The sequence below is a fragment of the Rutidosis leptorrhynchoides genome, chromosome 8, assembly GCF_046630445.1.
Source record: "Rutidosis leptorrhynchoides isolate AG116_Rl617_1_P2 chromosome 8, CSIRO_AGI_Rlap_v1, whole genome shotgun sequence".
NCBI lineage: Eukaryota > Viridiplantae > Streptophyta > Magnoliopsida > Asterales > Asteraceae > Rutidosis > Rutidosis leptorrhynchoides.
The window spans coordinates 271,862,830-271,886,055 of NC_092340.1; the positions used below are offsets into that span (position 1 = coordinate 271,862,830).

The window sequence follows — 23,226 nt, forward strand, 5'->3', positions numbered from 1 at the left end:
TTACCCAGCCAAACCCGCCACATCATGTGCTAAAGTAAAACGGTTGTTCTTCCTTCGCTGCTCCCTCTTTTTCGACATATGCGGCGGCGGGTTCCCAGAGAAGATTACCAAACAAGCTCGACCTTGCAACTACATCAAAAACCTTGATTCCCGACGTGAACGGTTGCTTTCTTCTTGACTGATTTCTCGAAGTCACGAGGAATCTCTCATCCGATCATCCTGAACACATCCGATCATCCTGAACACGAAGCCTGCCCTTAGAGTCTTTGACTATGCAGTATATTATTTTTAGAACAGATGAACAATAGATTCAGGGACCGAATGGAGTATTAGAAGTATAGGTAAAATAGTAGATTACTATCACTAATTTTTAAGAGATTTTAACACTGCATAGATAACAAAACTATAACCTTCAAACCACATCCCCATTAACAATAACAATACAAAATCTATAACGATTAACAAGAACGATCAACAACGATTACAAGAGAAGTAAACGCGAAAGAGTAAGTTGAGTTTGAACTTCAACTCACTAAGATCATCGAACGTCAAGCTTACCTGAAGGACTAAGATTTTCCATCTTCTCCGTAATTTTATCTACAACATTATTATTCCACAAAGATTTAATAACATATCGTCGTTCAGACTGAACCTCCTGCGTGTCACCGCCGCCTGGCGTTTCAGTCAGAAACTGTTCCCAGAAAACGTCATTTGCTCCCGTTTGTACTTGTTGCACTGGCGGTGTACTGTTACCCTCTCCACTAGCAGCTACCGTAGCACCAATAGGTTCCGCATTCACATCGATCCCTGAAGATTTCGCTTGAGAATCTTGATTCATGTAGACCAACGAAACTGTAGGGCTGTTAACTTTATTCAAATCTGGGGACGAACGATCCAATCTCGAACCAAAATGATACGCTTTTTCGTCAAAAGTTTCTCTGACGTCGTTCATAAATTCCACCCAAAACGCAATCAATGATTCTAATTTGTTTATCAAAGCATGAGTATCAAGATTCTCGTGTTCATCTGCATCCGCTTCATGTTGCAAGTACGTAGATATCAACAACCTTCTCTTTTTGCTGTTCATTTCCAAATAACGTGAGGATGAAATTCTCGGTTTTTCAAGTAATTGAGCAACAAACGACATCATGTTTCTCTGTTTTGAATGTATGTTCTTTAAATGCTCGTGTAACGAAACCAAACTATGTTCCTTTTCTTGATTTTCCTGCTTGTGTGTTTGTAACTGAAGTCGAAGAGAATTAGTTTCGTGTTTTAACTTTTTTATATCGTCTTCGTATTCTTGTTTTTCTGATGGGGATAATGTTGAAGATGAACTCGCTTGTGGCGTTGTTGAGTGGCTATGGATTGGTTTTCGCCGATGAATATTCTTAAGAAGGTGTCGTTGTCCTTTTATGAATTCATCGTTCGCAAATTCCCATTGATCGGGATCTATCTTCCTAAAACCCTATAGAAATAATAACAAATTTATTCAAATATAAAAGTAATTCATAAGATGAGCATACATAAATCAGATATTGTGACTTAGAGTACACAATGTGAAGCATTGTAATTATTTACAGTGAAATTTATTGCATTCTAATTGTATAGCGACATATTAACCACTAACAAGAAATATACGTTTCTAAAAATTCCTAATTCTTGTAAATATATATGACAGGTTCCATCAACTACAAGCAATTATAATCATAACTGTAAGCTCACGACCCGAAATTATAAATTTCAACTCTTGACTGGACTCGTTAGAGCCATAAGAGACACACACGCATAAATAAGAAACCAATAAGTACCAAAATATCTTATAGATCATAATCATAATTCTTGATAGTTACTAATACTTACTACTACAAGTTCACCTATTCTAAAATTCCTAAGAGCTTAGATTAGATTAATGATCTTTAAGTATTTAAATTAATAACCTAATAAGAATCACTGAAGATTGTAGGATTGTAGCTTATATTTGTTTAGTTGGCTATCTAATGTCTTTAGTTATCAACTAATTGCTGAAATATATGTTTCAAAACACTAAAGCTAGCAAATATAAATCAGGGCAGCAGGTTCAATCAGGTTTAACATCGTAATCATAAATGATTAAGTGTAACTAAGGTACAAGAATCGCATTCTGAATTTTCATTAGATAGCAATAAAAATGTAATTATAACATCAGAAAATGTAATTGTACTATTCAAATACAAGCATGTATGTACTATGAACAATATGTCTATTCAAGACCTTTTATACATTATTCATTCAAATTGTAATTGCACTTGTCCAACACTCCCATTTCCTATATCAAATATGGTATTACTTTAGTAAACGCATAAAGTTTTCTTGTTCAGGCTACCCGGGAAAGGGGTGTACGCTGCCTAACCGGGTTATCCCGTGACCATTTCCGACCCTAAATAATACTGTTATTTAAGGTATTTACATTATCTACAATTTGACAAATTCAACTATATCATTGTCTAGGACCTTAAAAATGTAATTGTACTTGTGACACATACACACATATAATGTGTCAAACCAATAAGGGGGTGTTTGAATAGTACTCCGTACTACGATTTGGTATGATACTATTTAGAGGCAAAATTATCAAATATTGACAAACATGTAATGAGTGTAAGAAAACCAGTTATTATAGAGATCAACACAAAACTATTCATTAGTTAACAATGATTCTTCAAGTCACAATAATTACTTTAAAAACACACATCCAAACACAACTGGATAAATATTAAACACAAACACAAGGTGCTAGAAGCATGCTTACATATGTATTAAGTTGTCGAACAAAACTCGAAAAATTGTTATGCTTGAAGTACTTAGGGAGCAATTCACTAGCAAATTCGGGCGGGTCCCAAACAACAAAACTAGTCCCAGTATGACTCCATGAAACAATATGATCAGTTAAAGGATCATCCACCATTTCATATGTTTTTGTCAAAAATGGTGGTGATGAATTTGAACCCCCTTCCATTACAATATCAACTTCAATCAATCAATTGCATACTTTTAACTAGCATCTAAAGCAGCAGTTAACAACCACTCACTCTTAGTCTCAGATAGTCAAAGTCAAACCAACCTGCCTGAATCAAGAAGCATAAAATTACTAACCTAGGGATGCAAGAGTAAGCAGGTATAGATAGATCAATGAAAATTATTAGCAAGTTTGTGATAAAGGTTTTACCTTTGACCAAGATTGGGGAAGAAGATAAGAGGGTTGACTTTGGAAACTAAAATTGAACAGCTTTAGAGGTTGATCGAATATTTTAATGTTGAAAATAAAATACTCCAATAAACAAGTTTTAATTTGGGGTAAAATGTAAACCTCTATAATTTAATACTTCATAAATTAGGGAAAAGCTAACGAATGTCCTTAAGGCATGTGATAAAGGATCTAATATTCCTATCTCAACAATATTACCAAAATAGTAGTCCGTGGTTTTCCTTCATCTTCCACTTATACCCTTGTTTAATAATAATAATTAAAATTAATTTTAAAAGTTAGTCTGTAACAGAAACGTGATACTCCCTATTTTTATGTACGACTAAATATACATCAAATTTTAAATTTTTGACTATCTTAATTAATTTGCCAAAATCGCCAAATTTTCCCTCCTTTTCAACAAAATGATTAGAAAATACATCCCTCTCTCGTTTACAAATCAATGATTCACCATTACTTACTAGTGCGTCTCTATTAATATTTGAGGACATCATAATCGATTAACCAATAATAGGTAATATTAATATTTAATTCGTATAATTGTTTTTATATATTAACTATGTACTTCGTTGTTTTTACGTCTTAACTATGTACTTCGTCGTAAAAGATTCATGATTATTAGTTTATTTGCTTTTTCACATGAACACATTAGATATGATTGATTTAAATGAACTACCTTTGGAGGAAAACTCGCTAGATATCGAAAAGGAGGGCTGTAATATAGAAGAAGAGGGTGAATGCAAAAGTCTAGATTTAGATGAGCCATTAGTCGGTCAATGTTTTTTAAGTGAAGAAGAGGCTTTTGCTTTTTATCAAAACTATGCTAAGAGGAATGGATTTGCTATTCGTAAAGGGAGGTTTGTAAACAAGAATGGAGAGAAATCAAGAAGAGATTTCTTTTGTCATCGTGAAGGAAAACCGAAAGTTAAAATGGTAGATTACTCAAAACAACAAAGAAATCGTGGTTGTACGGTTTGTGAATGCAAAGCACATATGCGCATAGCTTTGAGAAGAATTAATGAAATTTTTCCGAAAGAGTGGCAAGTCACTGTGACGACCCGAAAATTTCCGACCGAAATTAAACTTAATCTTTATATAATTTTGATAAGATAAGCAAAGTTTGTAATGTTGAGTCTCAAAAACTTTGGAATTATATTCATGTAATCAATTACCCATTGACTATTTCTGACTATTCACGAACCTTTAATCGTAAATATAAATGTTTATATATAAACAACTATACATGTAAATAACTATATTATAAATTAAAATAAATTAATAAACTATTAGGTAATTAGATATTATGAAAGAAAACTTAAAACACAATTAAAAATGTAGTAGTTGAAATATATATATATATATACATATATATATACATATATATATATATATATATATATACATATATATATATACATATATATATATATATAGTGATTGTATGCATAATATAATATATAACATGTATAAATATTAAACATTCAATATGTGTATTTATTTATATATATCATATAAGTATTAAATATGTATAATTAATAATATTTAATATCTATATATATACATACAAATTAAAATGTAGTTGTAATACTATTAAAATAAATATTAATATTAATATCAGTACTATTATAATTAGTAATAAAAATTCTGATTTTAGTTATTATTAAGATTATCATTTTCATAATTACCATTATTATTAATAACATTATTAATATCAATTTTACTAAAATTATCACTTGTGACTTATTATTATAACTCTTATTATTATTATTATTATTATTATTATTATTAGTATCTTTATCAATAATATAATTATTATTAGTCATATTATTATTAATTGTATTATTAATAATATTAATATACATATACTTATTAATTATCAAATTTACGAAATCAGATAGACAGATAAAAGGAATTCAGTTTTGTTACACCTCGCTATCAATCTATATTCCTTTATAATTCGATTAGATAGATGAAGCCAACACTTAACAAATCCATTACCCATCTTTATCTGCTTAATTGTTTTTAATTCCTCTGATTGAATATTAGTGTACTTCTTGTCTGTTGGAGTAAAAAATGCCGTCCTCATTATCAATACCAAACAAAAACTAATCACATGATATTACTGCATCAAATATTCGATTATCCTCGTTATATACAGCTAATCATCTCTGCAATTGGGGTATTAAAAAGGGATTTTAATAGAAACTGCAACAGATACTCTGTCCGTGTCAAAAAAAATTCAAAAACTCGAATTCGTTTTAGTTTCAAATTCTATAATTGCAGTTGTGTTAGGAATCTTTTAAAGAAACTATCTGCAAAATTTAAGGTTTCAATTCATGTTATTGATTGAGAATTTTGAAGTCAAAGTTATTATTTAAAAAGTCAAACGAATCATTTTTCATCAAATTCGTGATTGTTTCGAAGTTTTAGGTTAAATTGATGTTTGATGTTTGATAAAGTTTTTAGGAACGATTTGGAAAATAATTCATGAAGGAATCGAGGTCCCAAACTATCTCAATTTCAAAATCAATATATTATTTTTTTTGATTAAACAGCGACTGTTAGCAGCTCGTTTTTTTTTTTCTGTTAAATCCAAATGCACCGATGAAATCGTTTATATTTATAAATCCTAAAACTATTTTACTTGGTATTCAATTGTTGAGATTAAGGATTCCCAGTAGTTAGAGTTATGAGAAAGATGAACAAGAAACAGAAATGCAAAGAATATAAAAAATAATTAAATCGAGTTTTAACTCAGAAAAATCGAAGCAGAGCAATGGTAAAGGGTTATGTCGGGGTAACGAGAGGTCGCGGGTTCGAGTCCTGTCAGGAGCATTTCTTTGTACTCAAATCTTTTAAGGGTATATGTGATGACTCGGAAATTTCTGACCAAATTTAAACTTAATCTTTGTATGATTAATATTTCTGACACGATAAGCAAAGTCTGTAAAACTGAATCTCAAAATTTTTGAACTACTTTCATATATTCAAATACCTTTCGGTTGTTCTTGACGATTCGCGAACAATTATATGTATATATATATATATATATATATATATATATATATATATATATATATATATATATATATATACTATAACTTGAAAACGTAACAATGTATTAATTGTTTGATACCGTACATTAAACTTATTGGTTTAAATATTTATTTGAATATATATGAAAAGTTGGAATATTAATTGTATGAATAACTTGCGACGTATATTTAAAACGTGTTTATGAATGTTGAAAATATATATTAACTTGGTCATAAAACGATTTGTTATTATATATATATTAACAAATAGCGAGACAATGATTTATAGAAGTAAATGACCAAAACACTCGAAAGTTTAAGATACACTTAGAATGATATAGTTTATTGATAATTTAAGACTATATTTTGACAAAGGTACGTGTCACAAAACGTAAATTGCGAGTTTTCTAAGCGTACGAAAATGCGTTCGAGAAACCGGAACCAGGACATAAGTCGAGTGACAACGTACGAGTCATCGGAACAAAAATTACAAGTCAACTATGCACATGAATTTAATATAATATATAATTAATTATTTAAATTATATATATTATATTTAATTATGTCGACAAACAAGAAAACAAAAAAAATATGTGAGCTGGATCTGACGGCCATACGATCGCATGAGAAATAGGCATAAAACCCATGCGATCGCATGGGCATTAGATTTCAAAAAGTTGCCTATAAAAGTCCAGTTTCTGCTCGAATTCTTTTACACATATATCTCTGTAAGTATTTAATTATTATTATTATTATTATTATTATTGTTATTATTATTATTATTATTATTATTATATTATTATTATTAAGATTATTATTATTATTAATCTTAATATTTTTAGTAATATTATACATAAAATATTACGACGAGGTCATGAGCGTGTCACTTTCAAAACAAGCTTCAAACGGGATAGAACTAAGGAAATTATGGGTTATAGCTATGGAGGTTATGGGTAATGTTCATGGGTATTGTTCGCAAGTCAAACCTAGTATTTATCATCTCTGTTGCATCTACGTACTTTCCTGCAATATTGAATCTCAATATTGATACGTGAGCATTCATATCTTATCTTTTATATATTAATAGTGTATACATGTCTAGTGCTCGAGTATATATTTATACATGCCTGTATGCTAAATTTCGTCGTTAAACAGTTTATAATGAATCACGAATTAAATACATATATTACTGGTAAAAGGTATATGATATACATGTTTTCGGAAAGCTGGTGAAAAATCAATAACTTTTCATTTAGAAATCGCGTAATTTCGATGAACAAATCAAAAGATATGGTCAACTGAATTATAATTGACGTTAATTGAAATTGCTTTTAAATCTGCAATTAATATTTAAACAACCTGTTTATGAGATTGATAAAATACTACTAGCCAAGTAAATGAATCCTTATATAAGGCACGTCTCGTTTTGTTGAACAATTGTCAAAATTGACTTTTTGAAATGACTTTTGATAACTTTTGTATGTCGATCTCGAGCATTAGGATTGTGATACACTATAACCCAACCTAGTTTATTAGACATGTATTGACCAACATATGTTCTCTAGGTTGAGATCAACGGTTAATCTTGCATTCCGAGTTACGGTCACTTTTTGATGAATGACCTTATGTGCTGCTAAGGTGAGTTTCATTTGCTCCCTTTTTAATTGCTTTTGCAATCTATATTTTTAGGCTGAGAATACATTCACTTTATTTTAAACGCAATGGATACAAGTACATACTAAATTCTACACTGAGTTTGAACCGAAAATCCCTTAGCTTTGGTAACTAGTAACTGCCGGTTATAAGAACTGGTGGGCGCGAGTAGTTGTATATGGATCCATAGGGCTTGATATCCCCGTCCGAGCTAGAGCACTAGCCTTTTAACGGACGTATGCTATTTGAGAAGCGTACACGTTGGTTTGCGTGTATTATTAAGATGATTATACAAATGGTACAAATTATATATACGTTAAGTTTAGTTACCAGGGTGCTCAATTTCGTAGAATATTTTGATAAACGTTTCTGGATGAAACAACTGAAATCTTGTGATTCACCTTTATATACAAATTATACGAAACACTAAAACTATGAACTCACCAACCTTTGTGTTGACACTTGTTAGCATGTTTATTCTCAGGTTCCCTAGAAGTATTCTGCTGTTTGCTTATATGTTAGACAAGCTATGTGCATGGAGTCTTACATGGCATATTTATTAAGAAAACGTTGCATTCACCAAATCATCACCATGTATCTTATTTTGACTGCATTGTCAACGGAATTACTATTGTAAACTATTATTTACGGTGATTGTCTATATGTAGAAATCATCAGATGTCGAAAACCTTTGATTTAAATATTCATTTATGGTGTGCCTTTTCAAAAGAATGCAATGTTTACAAAACGTATCATATAGAGGTCAGATACCTCGCAATGAAATCGATGAATGTGTCCATATGGATTTGGAGCGATCGTCATAGTATACACATTTTCTTTTATTTTTATTATTATTGTTATGATTATTTTTATTAGTTATTAAGGTTATAATTATGATTATAAATTGTTATTGTTACTAGTGTTATTATTATTAAAAGTATTACTAATAATACTAGTATTATCATTATAATTATTAGTATCACCATTATAATTATTATTATAAGTATTATCATTATTATTATGATTATGATTATTATTATCATTATTAGGAAAACAATACAACCTAATATTATTATCATTAATATTAGTATTATTACCATACTTATAATTATTACTATCATAAGAAGTATTATTAAGATTATCATTATTATTATTACCAGTATTAACATTTGTAAATCACTAGTATTATCATTACTAATATTATTATTATTATTAGTATTGCATTATTTTTATTAGTATTATCAATGTTATTATTATGAAAACTAGTATATCAATGAAAATGAAAGTTTTAAAGATATTGTTAAGATTATAACTATCAAATTCCAAATATGAATATAAATGTTAAAACAGAATATCATTATTATTACTGATATTAACACTATTATTATTATGGTTATTATTACAAATAAAAACTGTATATAAAAACACGTTACAATACTTATTACTAAATTTTTCATCTTGTTAAAAACTACTAAAATTATCATTATCATAAGATTTATTATTAAAACTATTATTAACAGTAAAAGTAATATTTTTATAGTTAGTATTATTAATATCATTATATTTATCACTAAGATTATTAACATTATTATTTTTAGTAATATTAAGTATTATCAATATTATCATTTTTACCATTACAAATATTATTTTATTATTATTACGATTACTAGCTTCAATAAACAAATGATATATATAAAAATATACTCAACACACATAACTTAGCTATATTAATACTTTTATATACAAAATGAATACATTTAATTAAATAATGAAAAAATATATAAGTTAATACTATAAAAATTATATCACTAATAATAATATATATATTTACTCGATTATGAATATGTGTGTTAATATATATATGAATGATATAGGTTCGTGAATCCGAGGCCAACCCTGCATTGTTCAGTATCGTCGTATGAATATTTTTACGACAAAATATTGTATCGTGAGTTTCATTTGCTCTTTTTTTAAATGCTTTTGCAATATATATTTTTGGGACTGAGAATACATGCGCTGCTTTTATAAATGCTTTACGAAATAGACACAAGTGATCGAAACTACATTCAATGGTTGGATTATCAAACCGAATATGCCCTTTTTTAGCTTGGTAACATAAGAATTGGTGTTTATGATAATTGCAACCAATTGACGCGAATCCTAAAGATAGATCTATCGGGCCCAACGAACCCCTTCCGAGTTACAGATGCTTTAGTACTTCGAATTTATCATGTCCGATGTGAGTCCAGAATTATGAGGATATTCTATATGCATCATGTTAAGGTCGGTTACCAGGTGTTCACCATATGAATGAATACGCGTGTCAATATATGAAATCTTGTGGTCTATTAAAATGATGAAAATGAATGATTATGATAAACTAATGAACTCACCAACCTTTTGGTTGACACTTGAAAGCATATTTATTCTCAGGTATTAAAGAAATCTTCCGCTGTGCATTAGCTCATTTTAAGGATATTACTTGAAGTCATTCATGGCATATTTCGAAAGACGTTGCATTCGAGTCGTTGAGTTCATCATGATTATTACTAAGTCAATTATAGTTAGATATATTATGAAATGGTATGCATGCCGTCAACTTTCGATGTAAAGAAAGTTTGTCTTTTAAAAATGAATGCAATGTTTGTAAAATGTATCATATAGAGGTCAAATACCTCGCGATGTAATCAACTATTGTGAATTGTTTATAATCGATATGAACGGATCCTTTCTGTTGGTATCAGAGCGGTGGTCTTAGCGAACCAGGTCTTGCATTAGTGTGTCTAACTAGTAGTTGTGAGGATGCATTAATGAGTCTGGACTTTGACCGTGTCTGCATGTCAAAAGTTTTGCTTATCATTTCTAGTCGAAAATAGCCTGTTTATCATGCTTAGAAAATTACCTTCTTATCATTCATAGTCTAGACATATCTTATTGCAATGATTGCATGAATAGTGTATAGACAAAATACATATCTTAGCGTATCTGCTAATTCATATCTTAGTGTATCTGTTACTGTAAACTTTGCCTAACATATCCCGTAAATCCCTCCGTAATCTACGAAATCTTTTGCTCTATATATATAGATATTCTATGTAATTAGAATACCACCCGATAGCCGGAAAAAAATCATTTCATATCAAAAAATTCTTTATCCAATCGTACAAAATGGAATTCGTCATTAGTTCAAGTCACTCGGATTCCGAAATGGAATCCCAATCAAGCTTCGAAAGCAGTGTGACTGGAATGGATCAACCAATTAGCCATCATCTATTCTGGATGAATTGGGGATGGGTGCGTAGTCTACTTAATCATTGGAGACAAGAAGAAGGTGATCCTTTCCATCCACCACATTGCCCTCTGGAAGAAGAACCTGAAGCACTTACTGGCGAACCTGTCTGAAACACCATTTTCTCTCTCATTTCCAGAGTAACTCGTCACGATTATATACTACATCAAATTCTAGATTTTATTTATCCGCTCGTCCGAACCGACAATCATCCCGGTGTAATAGAAGAAGTCAACGAGCTTCGAGCTCGGGTAGTGGCTTTGGAGAATATGGTGCAAAGGTTACAAACACCAGCAACAGCATCAGCAGCATAATCAGTACCATCATCATCAATGCCAACAGTACCATTACCACCCATAACCACAACCGCATCTTAAACCTCAACTTTACAAACTGTCCCACGAGCACCCATGTCATACGCTCTGTAGATACCAAGGAATACCAACAACAACAAATGATGAAGTATTGATTCATAACTTCATTGAGGAAACACTCCGCGTCGATTATGTAATCTCTAAAGTCTTAGAGATTATCTATTCTAACCCTAACCAGGAGTCAGATGAGTGAAAGGATAGAAGGAAGAGTAGAAACCCCGACAAGAATGATGAGTGATTTACAAGCTAGACTTGTTTTACCAACATCATCAACAGTACCGTTAGCATCACCAGCACAGTCAGTGCCGTCAGCATCATCAGAATCAACAGCACCTATAACATCACAAACTCCGTCAGTTCAAGAATCACTGTGGACATCATTACAAATCAATAACACGTATAGTGTATCAACGAGTTATGAAGTATTAACTCATTCCCTCTGAAGAAATTATATGTATATTATATTTATATATATATATATATATATATATTAATTTTAAGATCAAAATAAATCTTTCCGTACTAAGCTATTGTGTGTGAATCTTAACTACTCGGTTGATTCATATTATTAATATGCAATGATGTCCATCCTTCCTTAACAACTTAATCATCATTAACTACAATCTCTGTTTCAATTCAATGAATTCCATTTCCTAATAAATCAAGTGTATTATTCAAATATATGTTTGATTTTACACTTTCATCACCGATATACTCGAAACTTTTCAGATAACATCATTCATACCTTGCGAAGTTCACAAGAATTCCACGAATACCAACATTATGCATCAACAAATAACGAAGTATTGATTCATAATTTCAAATTCATTGAAGAAATATTCCGTAAAAAATATGTAATTTCTAAAGTTTTTAGGGATTAGTCAATTCTAATTTTAACCATAAATCAAATGAGTTTAATGTAATATTAACTCATTAAATCTATGTTACATCTGAAGAAAATATACACATGCATATTTTCATAAAGACTGTAATACAATTGTTTTGTACAAAATATTAACTGTGAAATTTTTTTTAACGGGTAGGTAATACCCGAGAGATATATAAATTCACAATTATTATGTTACATTCTTCGAATCTGATTTAGCAATCACCAACTATACTCACTCTACATTCTTTCATAAAAATCAAAAACAACCATACTCATTCAAATTCAACTACATATTCTGATTTTGAAATCACAGAATTCAATTCGAGATATAACCGGTATCATCACTCTTAGATTCCTTTATCTTTCAAAGCTATACTTTGACTTCAAAACTGTGCTAGAACATCATATGTATATTAACGACTTCAATCTGTGTTCAAACCCTCTGAAATTCCTGAAGACACTTCAAATAATGAACAATCGAGATGATGATCCAACCACATGTTACTCACAGTTATATACCTGAAAAACTCTTGAAACCAAAGTAAAAGTTTAACACATACATGTGTCAGACCCTTTGGTATTTATTAGCAAAAATAATTTTGCGTTTCCTTTTTAAATTAGCTAGTTTTGTCACAGCTCCAGCAAGTCAACTTCAACTTATCAGCTGAAACAGTCTTATTATAACCTCGATATATATGTTGCCCTTTCGTCATCGTTATCGGATAACCTTTTATATCTCACCACATTAGCAGTAAATATACCAACAACTTCATTGATCTTTAAGTCTCTCCGAAAAATTATTATATTTGTTCATTAAAACCCTATCATATACTCATCCACATATTGTAACGAGAACTGCCATAACAACTACCGGGTATTAAAAATCAGTATTTCGAATCTCGCAGCGTTTCTACATCAACAGTTATATGTATACATATAACATTTATCTCTCAGAATCATGATCTTCCATTCTGAAATTTTAAAAAACACCTAGTCTGCGAATTAATACTCGGAATGTTGAGAAAGTTGAATGAAGCAACATAAACTGTAGACAAATATAAATGACCTTAACCGTCTAAAGTATGATGATAAAGAATGGAGGGTTGGAAACGCTCAATAGAAAATTTAGTACCAAAAAGCAGATTATACGAAATTATGAAGGAGGCTGTGGATAAATCACAAGGACTAAACTTGTACGTAAAGAATCCTGATGATTCTGATTCTGATGAAATCTTTAGCGAATACCTTGCTCCTTAATTGCTCTAAATCATCGTGAATGAATTTCTTCATCACAATTTGATTCTAAAATTCTAAGACATCATCGTATCTTTCATTATAAATATCCTCGATATTTCTGAAGATATTTTCATAACTATTCTTATCTGAAATCATTTACCTCTTCGTGATATCAGTGTTACATCAGAAAAGAAACTATTTTAGTTTCTAAATTCTGAAAAAATTCGAATTTAAAATTTGAATGTTTTTGAAGTAGTGTTGGGAGCTGAAGCATGAGTTAGTATAATATTATGACACTTGATCAACGTGATTATATTACAGTAATTCATGCTGAGTTTTTAAATGGAACGTGATGATTCACAGATCATAACGTCATCATGTGCCATGTTACACGACTCTTGTGTTCTACTTAACCTCTAGACATATCAAGAAAATATTTTTCTTGATGATTCGGTCTTTTCGAGGTATTCTGGTAATTTGACAAATCAAGATCGTGCCATTATCATTTCCATCTTAGAACAATAACTGTGTTCATTCTGAATTTCATATCTATAAATTCTGGAGCATTATTCGCTTGACTTAAAGTCGGGAAGAGAAAACAAAAGTATGAAACTCCGAAATATAAGAGAGAATATAAAGCCCGATAACAACATATAAATTACAAACCGTGTATATCAATGTTTATCGCAACATAAAGACATGGGAGAATTAAAAGTACTATAACCCCAAGGGCGAAGTAGAAGTAAACAGATTCCTCTGGTGGAAGTTGCAAAAGGAGAATGATTGTTGCGATAGTAAGGATAAGGACAAAGATCAGAACTGGATTAAGCATTTTCAAAATATTTTGAATTTGAGAATTGAGTATAGGAGTGGTAAACATAATGGAACGAAAGAAGTTAATTTATAGTGAAATATCTGATAAAGAAATCAAGGCAGATTTCTGCATTTAATTGGAGAGATCCCAATTTCCTGAATTACCGAAGAATCAAATCTTTTAGATTTCGAAGATTTTCTTTAAAATCCCTTGAATTTTGGAAATCAACCGTGACTATGTCACCGGTTAAGACAAACCTACATTTACTCATTTCACTCTTTCGTGATAGCTTCACTTGTACTCTTCACCTAAATGAATTGTTTTATTCATATTATTCGATGGTGATAAAACTCTAATTATCAACTCAAATTTGTCATGAAAACATTTTTATTGTTAGCCATGACGACCTCGATCAAATTTCGGGGACGAAATTTCTTTAACGGGTAGGTACTGTGACGACCCGAAAATTTTTGACCGAAATTAAATTAATCTTTATATAATTTTGACAAGATAAGCAAAGTTTGTAATGTTGAGTCTCAAAAACTTTGGAATTATGTTCATGTAATCAATTACCCATTGACTATTTCTGACGATTCACGAACCTTTAATCGTAAATATAAATGTTTATATATAAACAACTATACATGTAAATAACTATATTATAAATTAAAATAGATTAATAAACTATTAGGTGATTAGATATTATGAAAGAAAACTTAAAACACAATTAAAAATGTAGTAGTTGAAATATATATATATATATATATATATATATATATATATATATATATATATATATATATATATATATATATATATATATATATATATATAATTAGTGATTGTATGCATAATATAATATATAACATGTATAAATATTAAACATTCAATATGTGTATTTATTTAATATATATCGTATAAGTATTAAATATGTATAATTAATAATATTTAATATCTATATATATACTTACAAATTAAAATGTAGTTGTAATATTATTAAAATAAATATTAATATTAATATTAATATCATTACTATTATAATTAGTAATAAAAATTCTGATTTTAGTTATTTCCATATCTACTAAACCCCACCAAAATTTTAGTCGTTTAGGTCAATTTGGGTGTACACCTAATTGTAGTTTTGGTCAAGGAAGAAAAGTGTTAAATGAGTTATAGTTGAGGGGTTATAGTTGTAACTATTTAGGGATAAAAATGGTTATAAAAGGTAACTTTGGGGTTTCAAATGTAACTCTTTAATTTAATATACTAATTATTAAATAAAACTCACCCAATTTTTTAACGGAATTTATCTTTTTTCTCCCCGTGAGTTAGATTTCTCCGTCATTACCGTTCAACTTGAAATAATTTTACGAAGAAAACGCAACTAATTATATTCAAAATGGAGTTTTTCCATAAAATTATAAAATATTTTGGATTAATTAAATATATTACATATATAATAAACAAACTAAACTAATTATATCACACGAGTTCCAGTCCTTTGAACCCTTTTGTTCGCAAATTTTTTCTCTATTATCGCTCAACATTAGTTTTATAAAAGATGTTAAAATGTTACACTGCAACGTGCGGGCCATTAGGTATACTAGGTAGCAAACAACGTATATCCATATATAACCGCAGCAACGCGTTGTCCGAATTCTTTCTAGTTATTAAGATTATCATTTTCATAATTACCATTATTATTAATAACATTATTAATATCAATTTTACTAAAATTATCACTTGTGACTTATTATTATAACTCTTATTATTATAACTCTTATTATTATTATTATTATTATTATTATTATTATTATTATTATTATTATTAGTATCTTTATCAATAATATAATAATTATTAGTAATATTATTATTAATTGTATTATTAATAATATTAATATACATATATACTTATTAATTATCAAATTTACGAAATCAGATAGACAGATAAAAGGAATTCAGTTTTGTTACACCTCGCTATCAATCTGTATTCCTTTACAATTTGATTAGATAGATGAAGCCGACACTTAATAAATCCATTACCCATCTTTATCTGCTTAATTGTTTTTAAATCCTCTGATTGAATATTAGTGTACTTCTTGTTTGTTGGAGTAAAAAATGTCGACCTCATTATCAATACCAAACAAAATCTAATCACATGATATTACTGCATTAAATATTTGATTATCCTCGTTATATTCAGCTAATCATCTCTGCAATTGGGGTATTAAAAAGGGATTTTAATAGAAACTGCAACATATACTCTGTCCATGTCAAAAAAAATTCAAAAACTCGAATTCGTTTTAGTTTTCAAATTCTATAGTTGCAGTTGTGTTAGGAATCTTTTAAAGAAACTATCTGCAAAATTTAAGGTTTCAATTCATGTTATTGATTGAGAATTTTGAAGTCAAAGTTATTATTTAAAAAGTCAAACGAATCGTTTTTCATCAAATTCGTGATTGTTTCGAAGTTTTAGGTTAAATTGATGTTTGATAAAGTTTTTAGGAACGATTTGGAAAATAATTCATGAAGGAATCGAGGTCCCAAACTATCTCAATTTCAAAATCAATATATTATTTTTTTTGATTAATCAGCGACTGTTAGCAGCTCGTTTTTTTTAATTTTCTGTTAAATCTAAATGCACTGATGAAATCGTTTATATTTATAAATCCTAAAACTATTTTACTTCATATTCAATTGTTGAGATTAAAGATTTCCAGTAGTAGAGTTATGAGAAAGATGAACAAGAAACAGAAATGCAAAGAATATAAAAAATAATTAAATCGAGTTTTAACTCAGAAAAATTGAAGCAGAGCAATGGTAAAGGGTTATGTCGGGGTAACGAGAGGTCGCGGGTTCGAGTCCTGTCTGGAGCATTTCTTTTTACTCAAATCTTTTAAGGGTATACACATTTTCTTTTGTTTTTATTATTATTGTTATGATTATTTTTATTAGTTATTAAGGTTATAATTATAATTATAATTATAATTTGTTATTGTTACTAGTGTTATTATTATTAAAAGTATTACTAATAATACTAGTATTATCATTATAATTATTAGTATCACCATTATAATTATTATTATAAGTATTATCATTATTATTATGATTATGATTATTATTATCATTATTAGGAAAACAATACAACCTAATATTATTATCATTAATATTAGTATTATTACCATACTTATAATTATTACTATCATAAGAATTATTATTAAGATTATCATTATTATTATTACCAGTATTATCATTTTTAAATCACTAGTATTATCATTACTAATAATATTATTATTATTATTAGTATTATTAGTATTGCATTATTTTTATTAGTATTATCAATGTTATTATTATGAAAACTAGTATATCGATGAAAATGAAAGTTTTAAAGATATTGTTAAGATTATAACTATCAAATTCTAAATATGAATATAAATGTTAAAACGGAATATCATTATTATTACTGATATTAACACTATTATTATTATGGTTATTATTACAAATAAAAACTGTATATAAAAACACATTACAATACTTATTACTAAATTTTTCATCTTGTTAAAAACTACTATTATTATCATTATCATAATATTTATTATTAAAACTATCATTAACAGTAAAAGTAATATTTTTATAGTTAGTATTATTAATATCATTATATTTATCACTAAGATTATTAACATTATTATTTTTAGTAATATTAAGTATTATCAATATTATCATTTTTACCATTACAAATATTATTTTATTATTATTACCATTACTAGCTTCAACAAACAAATGATATATATAAAAATATACTCAACATACATAACTTAGCTATATTAATACTTTTATATACAAAATGAACACATTTAATTAAATAATGAAAAAATATATAAGTTAATACTATAAAAATTATATCACTAATAATAATATATATATTTACTCGATTATGAATATGTGTGTTAATATATATATGAATGATATAGGTTCGTGAATCTGAGGCCAACCCTGCATTGTTCAGTATCGTCGTATGAATATTTTTACGATAAAATATTGTATCGTGAGTTTCATTTGCTCCCTTTTTAAATGCTTTTGCAATATATATCTTTGGGACTGAGAATACATGCGCTGCTTTTATAAATGCTTTACGAAATAGACATAAGTGATCGAAACTACATTCTATGGTTGGATTATCAAACCGAATACGCCCCTTTTTAGCTTGGTAGCCTAAGAATTGGTGTTTATGATAATTGCCACCAATTGACGCGAATCCTAAAGATAGATTCATCGGGCCTAATGAACCCCTTCTGAGTTACAGATGCTTTAGTACTTCGAATTTATCATGTCCGATGTGAGTCCGGAATGATGGGAATATTCTATATGCATCCTGTTAAGGTCGGTTACCAGGTGTTCACCATATGAATGAATTTTAATTCGCGAGTTACGCGTGTCAATATATGAAATCTTGTGGTCTATTAAAATGATGAAAATGAATGATTATGATAAACTAATGAACTCACCAACCTTTTGATTGACACTTGAAAGCATGTTTATTCTTAGGTATTAAAGAAATCTTCCGCTGTGCATTAGCTCATTTTAAGGATATTACTTGAAGTCATTCATGGAATATTTCGAAAGACGTTGCATTCGAGTCGCTGAGTTCATCAAGATTATTACTAAGTCAATTATAGTTAGATATATTATGAAATGGTATGCTTGCCGTCAACTTTCGATGTAAAGAAAGTTTGACTTTTAAAAACGAATGCAATGTTTGTAAAATGTATCATATAGAGGTCAAATACCTCGCGATGTAATCAACTATTGTGAATCATTTATAATCGATATGAACGGGTCCTTTCAGTCACTAAATTCGTTTTGGAGCATAATCATGATTTATTGTCTCCTCAAGAGGTTCGATTTCTTCCTTCTTATCGTAGTATTACATCGGATGATGAGAATCGTATACTCCTGTTAAAGGAAGGAGGGTTGTATATTAGACAAATTATGCGAGTGATGGAGCTTGAAAAAAGTGTAAGGCACGGGGAACTTGAATTTCTAAGGAAAGATGTTAGTAATTTTATAATAAAAAATCATAAGCTACACTCAAAAAATGATGCAAGAGAGCTTTTGGAGTATTGTAAAAATGCAAAAATTGAAAATTCTAACTTTCAATATGCATTTAAACTCGATGCTGATAATAGACTACAAAATATTTTTTGGTTTCATGCTCATTGTTTTGATATGTATCAAGAATATGGAGACGTTGTAGTATTTGATACTACCTACAAAGTCAATTCGTATGACATGCCTTTTGGCATATTTGTGGGTGTTGATAATCATGGAAGAACCATTTTATTTGGTTGTGCAATTCTACGAGACAAGACAACCAATACATTTGAGTGGTTGTTCAAGGTACAATACATTTTTTTTAAAGTAACATTCATTTTTGTTATTATATGATCATAATTTCATCATGATCAGATGACCCAATGTCCACGAGATAATGGAAATTTTGTATCCTTTCTATCAGCACATTATCATAAGTTTCATCAATATTTACATTCTTACATTTAGTACTTTTAGTATAGCATCATAGGTTTCGGCTATCCTTTTATTATATTGGTGAATTGTTCCTAATAACTTATTATATAATTTTCAGAACTTTTGCATCCTTATGAGAAGGTCACCACAAACAATTCTGACTGATCAAGATCAATAGATGACGAACGCAATTGCAAAAGAAATGCCTTCGGCTAATCATGCATTTTGTATATGGCATATCACCATAAAGTTTAGCAGTTAGTTTATGTCGGTGTTAAGAAATGCGTATTCAAGTTGGTGTTCAGAATTTTATACTTTATATAACTTAGAAACGGTTGAAGAATTCGAGCAACACTGGCCACTAGTTATTGAAAAATATAATCTTTCTAATAATAAGCATGTTGTCGGCTTATATAAGATAAAGTCATTTTGGGTACCCGCTTATCTTCGTGAGTTCTTTTTTGGTGGTATGACAACTACTGGGAGATCAGAAAGTATTAATGCTTTTATAAAAAAATTTATTTCATCGCGAACATGTCTAAGTGACTTTATTAGACAGGTAAGTATTCACCTTTACTTGAATATGTTCGTTTACATTAGTTTTTTTACTCATAATTAGTTATTGTTATACATATTTTTTAGGTTGATCTTGCAGTTGAAGATATTCAGCAAAAACAAATACATGATACCATGCTCCAGAAATATAAGGGGTCGTATTTGAGATCACTTTCACCATTGGAAGAACAAGGTTATTATTTTTTAGCTCCATTTTCTTTTAAAAAGTTTCAAGAGCAGTTTGGACTCGTAATGCAATATTCAGTTGAAGGAATTCAGTATTCGAGTCATGAAGAAAAAACCGTTAACTTTATTTTCAAACACCAGACAGCTACAAAATTGCATAATGTGATTTGGGATGGTAAGGTGGCTAAGTGCACATGCAAAAACTTTGAATTTGTTGGCATACTTTATCGTCACATTTTAAGTGTCTTTATCCATGAGGGTTGCTTTGAAGTTCCTTCTAATTATTGGCATCCACGATGGGGTCGCAAAGATACTCAAGGTGATGAAATATGTTCATCAACTCAAGAAGTTATTGTTGTTGATTCAAACACTACTTTCAATGATCAGGCTATAGTTGATGCGATTGACTTGGTTCAGTGCCCTATTAAATCAAAAACCAAAGGACGACCCAAACAAAAGAGGATGAAAAGTGGAAAGGAATTAGCAAAACAAAGACGTTGTGGGTATTGTAGGGGTTTTGGTCACAATATTAACACATGCAAGGAAAGACAAGTTGATGATTTGAACGATGCAAGTTCTCAACATTCTAACAAGAAAAAGAAAATTGATTCAAATTGTAAAGATGTTAACCCAATTTTATCTAAGAAATGTTAGGAGTATAATTTCATCGTTGAGATTTATATTTTGCTTGGATTTTATGATTGTATCGTTTATATTTATTTCAACTTATTATTGTTATGGTTTGGGATAATGGATTTAAGTCTTCAAGTTTTTTATTTGTGTTACTTTTTGACATGCTATAATTTTTTTGCAATGGTTGTACAGAAGGTAAGCGGTGAGACAACTACTACAGGTTCTACTAATGCGTAGTTGAAATGTCCCGTTCATATTGATTATAAACATTCCATATTAATTGATTTCATTGCGAGGTTTTGACCTCTATATGAGACGTTTTTCAAAGACGGCATTCGTTTTTAAAACAAACCATAACCTTTATTTTATCGACAAGGTTAAAAGGACACCACCTAGATTATTCAGAAATGATAATCTAAAAATATCACACTTACACACTACCAATACATATTGGTTTACAATATTAATATGTTATAACAAAGTAAATCTCGAATGTTTTAAACAATATTATACAAGCATGCTGACACCAAATCTTGTCCATATTTTAGCATGCAACATCGAAAGCTCTTAATAATCACCGGAGAATAAACATGCTTTAAACGTCAACAAAAATGTTGGTGAGTTATAGGTTTAACCTATATATTTATCAAATCGTAATAATAGACCACAAGATTTCATATTTCAATATACATCTCATACATAGAGATAAAAATCATTCATATGGTGAACACCTGGTAACCGACATTAACAAGATGCATATATGAATATCCCATATCATTCCGGGAAATCCTTCGAACATGATAAAAATGAATTCGAAGTACTAAAGCATCCGGTACTTTGGATGTGGTTGGTTAGGCCCAATAGATCTATCTTTAGGATTCGCGTCAATTAGTAGATCGGTTTACTAATTCTTAGGCTACCAAGCAAAAGGGGCATATTCGGCTTCGATCATTCACCCATATAATGTAGTTTCATTTACTTGTGTCTATTTCGTAAAACATTTATAAAACTGCATGTATTCTCATCCCAAAATATTAGATTTTAAAAGTGGGACTATAACTCACTTTCACAGATTTTTACTTCGTCGGGAAGTAAGACTTGGCCACTGGTCGCTACATGAACCTATAAAAAATATGTACATATATATCAAAGTATGTTCAAAATATATTTACAACATACGTTTTACTGATTTAAGTTTATTAAGTCAGCTGTCCTCGTTAGTAACATACAACTAATTGTCCACAGTTAGATGTACAGAAATAAATCGATATATGTTATCTTGAATCAATCCACGACCCTTGTATACAAGTCTCAGGCTAGATCACAACTCAAAGTATATATATTTTTGGAATCAACCTCAACCCTGTATAGCTAACTCAAACATTACTGCATATAGAGTGTCTATGGTTGTTCCAAATAATATATATACATGGGTCGATATGATATGTCAAAACATTTGCATACGTGTCTATGGTATCCCAAGATTAGATAATATATTAGAATACATGTATAATATAATATGAGTTAGCTAGGATATGATTAATATAGATTTGTTACCAATTTTCACGTAGCTACAACAAGCAAAATTATCCAATCTTGTTTTACCCATAACTTCTTCGTTTTAAATCCGTTTTGAGTGATTCAAGTTGCTATGGTTTCATATTGAACTTAAGTTTATGAATCTAAATATAAAAAGTATATGTTTATATTCAGAAATACAGGTTACAAATCTTTTTTGTAAAGGTAATCATTTCAGTCGAAAGAACGACGTCTAGATGACCATTTTGGAAAA

At 29.4% G+C, this 23,226-nt stretch overlaps 2 protein-coding genes across 3 annotated transcripts; one reads left to right on the forward strand and one right to left on the reverse strand.

Annotated features, from left to right (window-relative positions):
* Positions 1-369: 369 nt before the first annotated feature.
* LOC139861291 (heat stress transcription factor A-4c-like) lies at positions 370-3,318 on the reverse strand. 2 transcript variants are annotated; one of them, XM_071849667.1, is made up of 3 exons: positions 3,206-3,318; positions 2,789-3,100; positions 370-1,465 (listed from the first exon to the last, which is right to left on the reverse strand). In XM_071849667.1, exons 2-3 carry the CDS (start codon positions 2,993-2,995, stop codon positions 539-541), a joined length of 1,134 nt encoding a protein of 377 aa, XP_071705768.1. In that variant the 5' UTR covers positions 2,996-3,100; positions 3,206-3,318; the 3' UTR covers positions 370-538. The 2 variants fall into 2 exon arrangements, with proteins under 2 accessions (XP_071705768.1, XP_071705767.1); XM_071849666.1 differs by having other exon boundaries at positions 2,789-3,104; positions 3,206-3,314.
* Positions 3,319-3,898: 580 nt separating this feature from the next.
* LOC139864216 (protein FAR1-RELATED SEQUENCE 11-like) lies at positions 3,899-21,455 on the forward strand. The gene is made up of 4 exons (XM_071852800.1): positions 3,899-4,216; positions 19,497-19,931; positions 20,479-20,619; positions 20,703-21,455. Exons 1-4 carry the CDS (start codon positions 3,899-3,901, stop codon positions 21,453-21,455), a joined length of 1,647 nt encoding a protein of 548 aa, XP_071708901.1.
* The last annotated feature ends 1,771 nt before the right edge of the window (positions 21,456-23,226 follow it).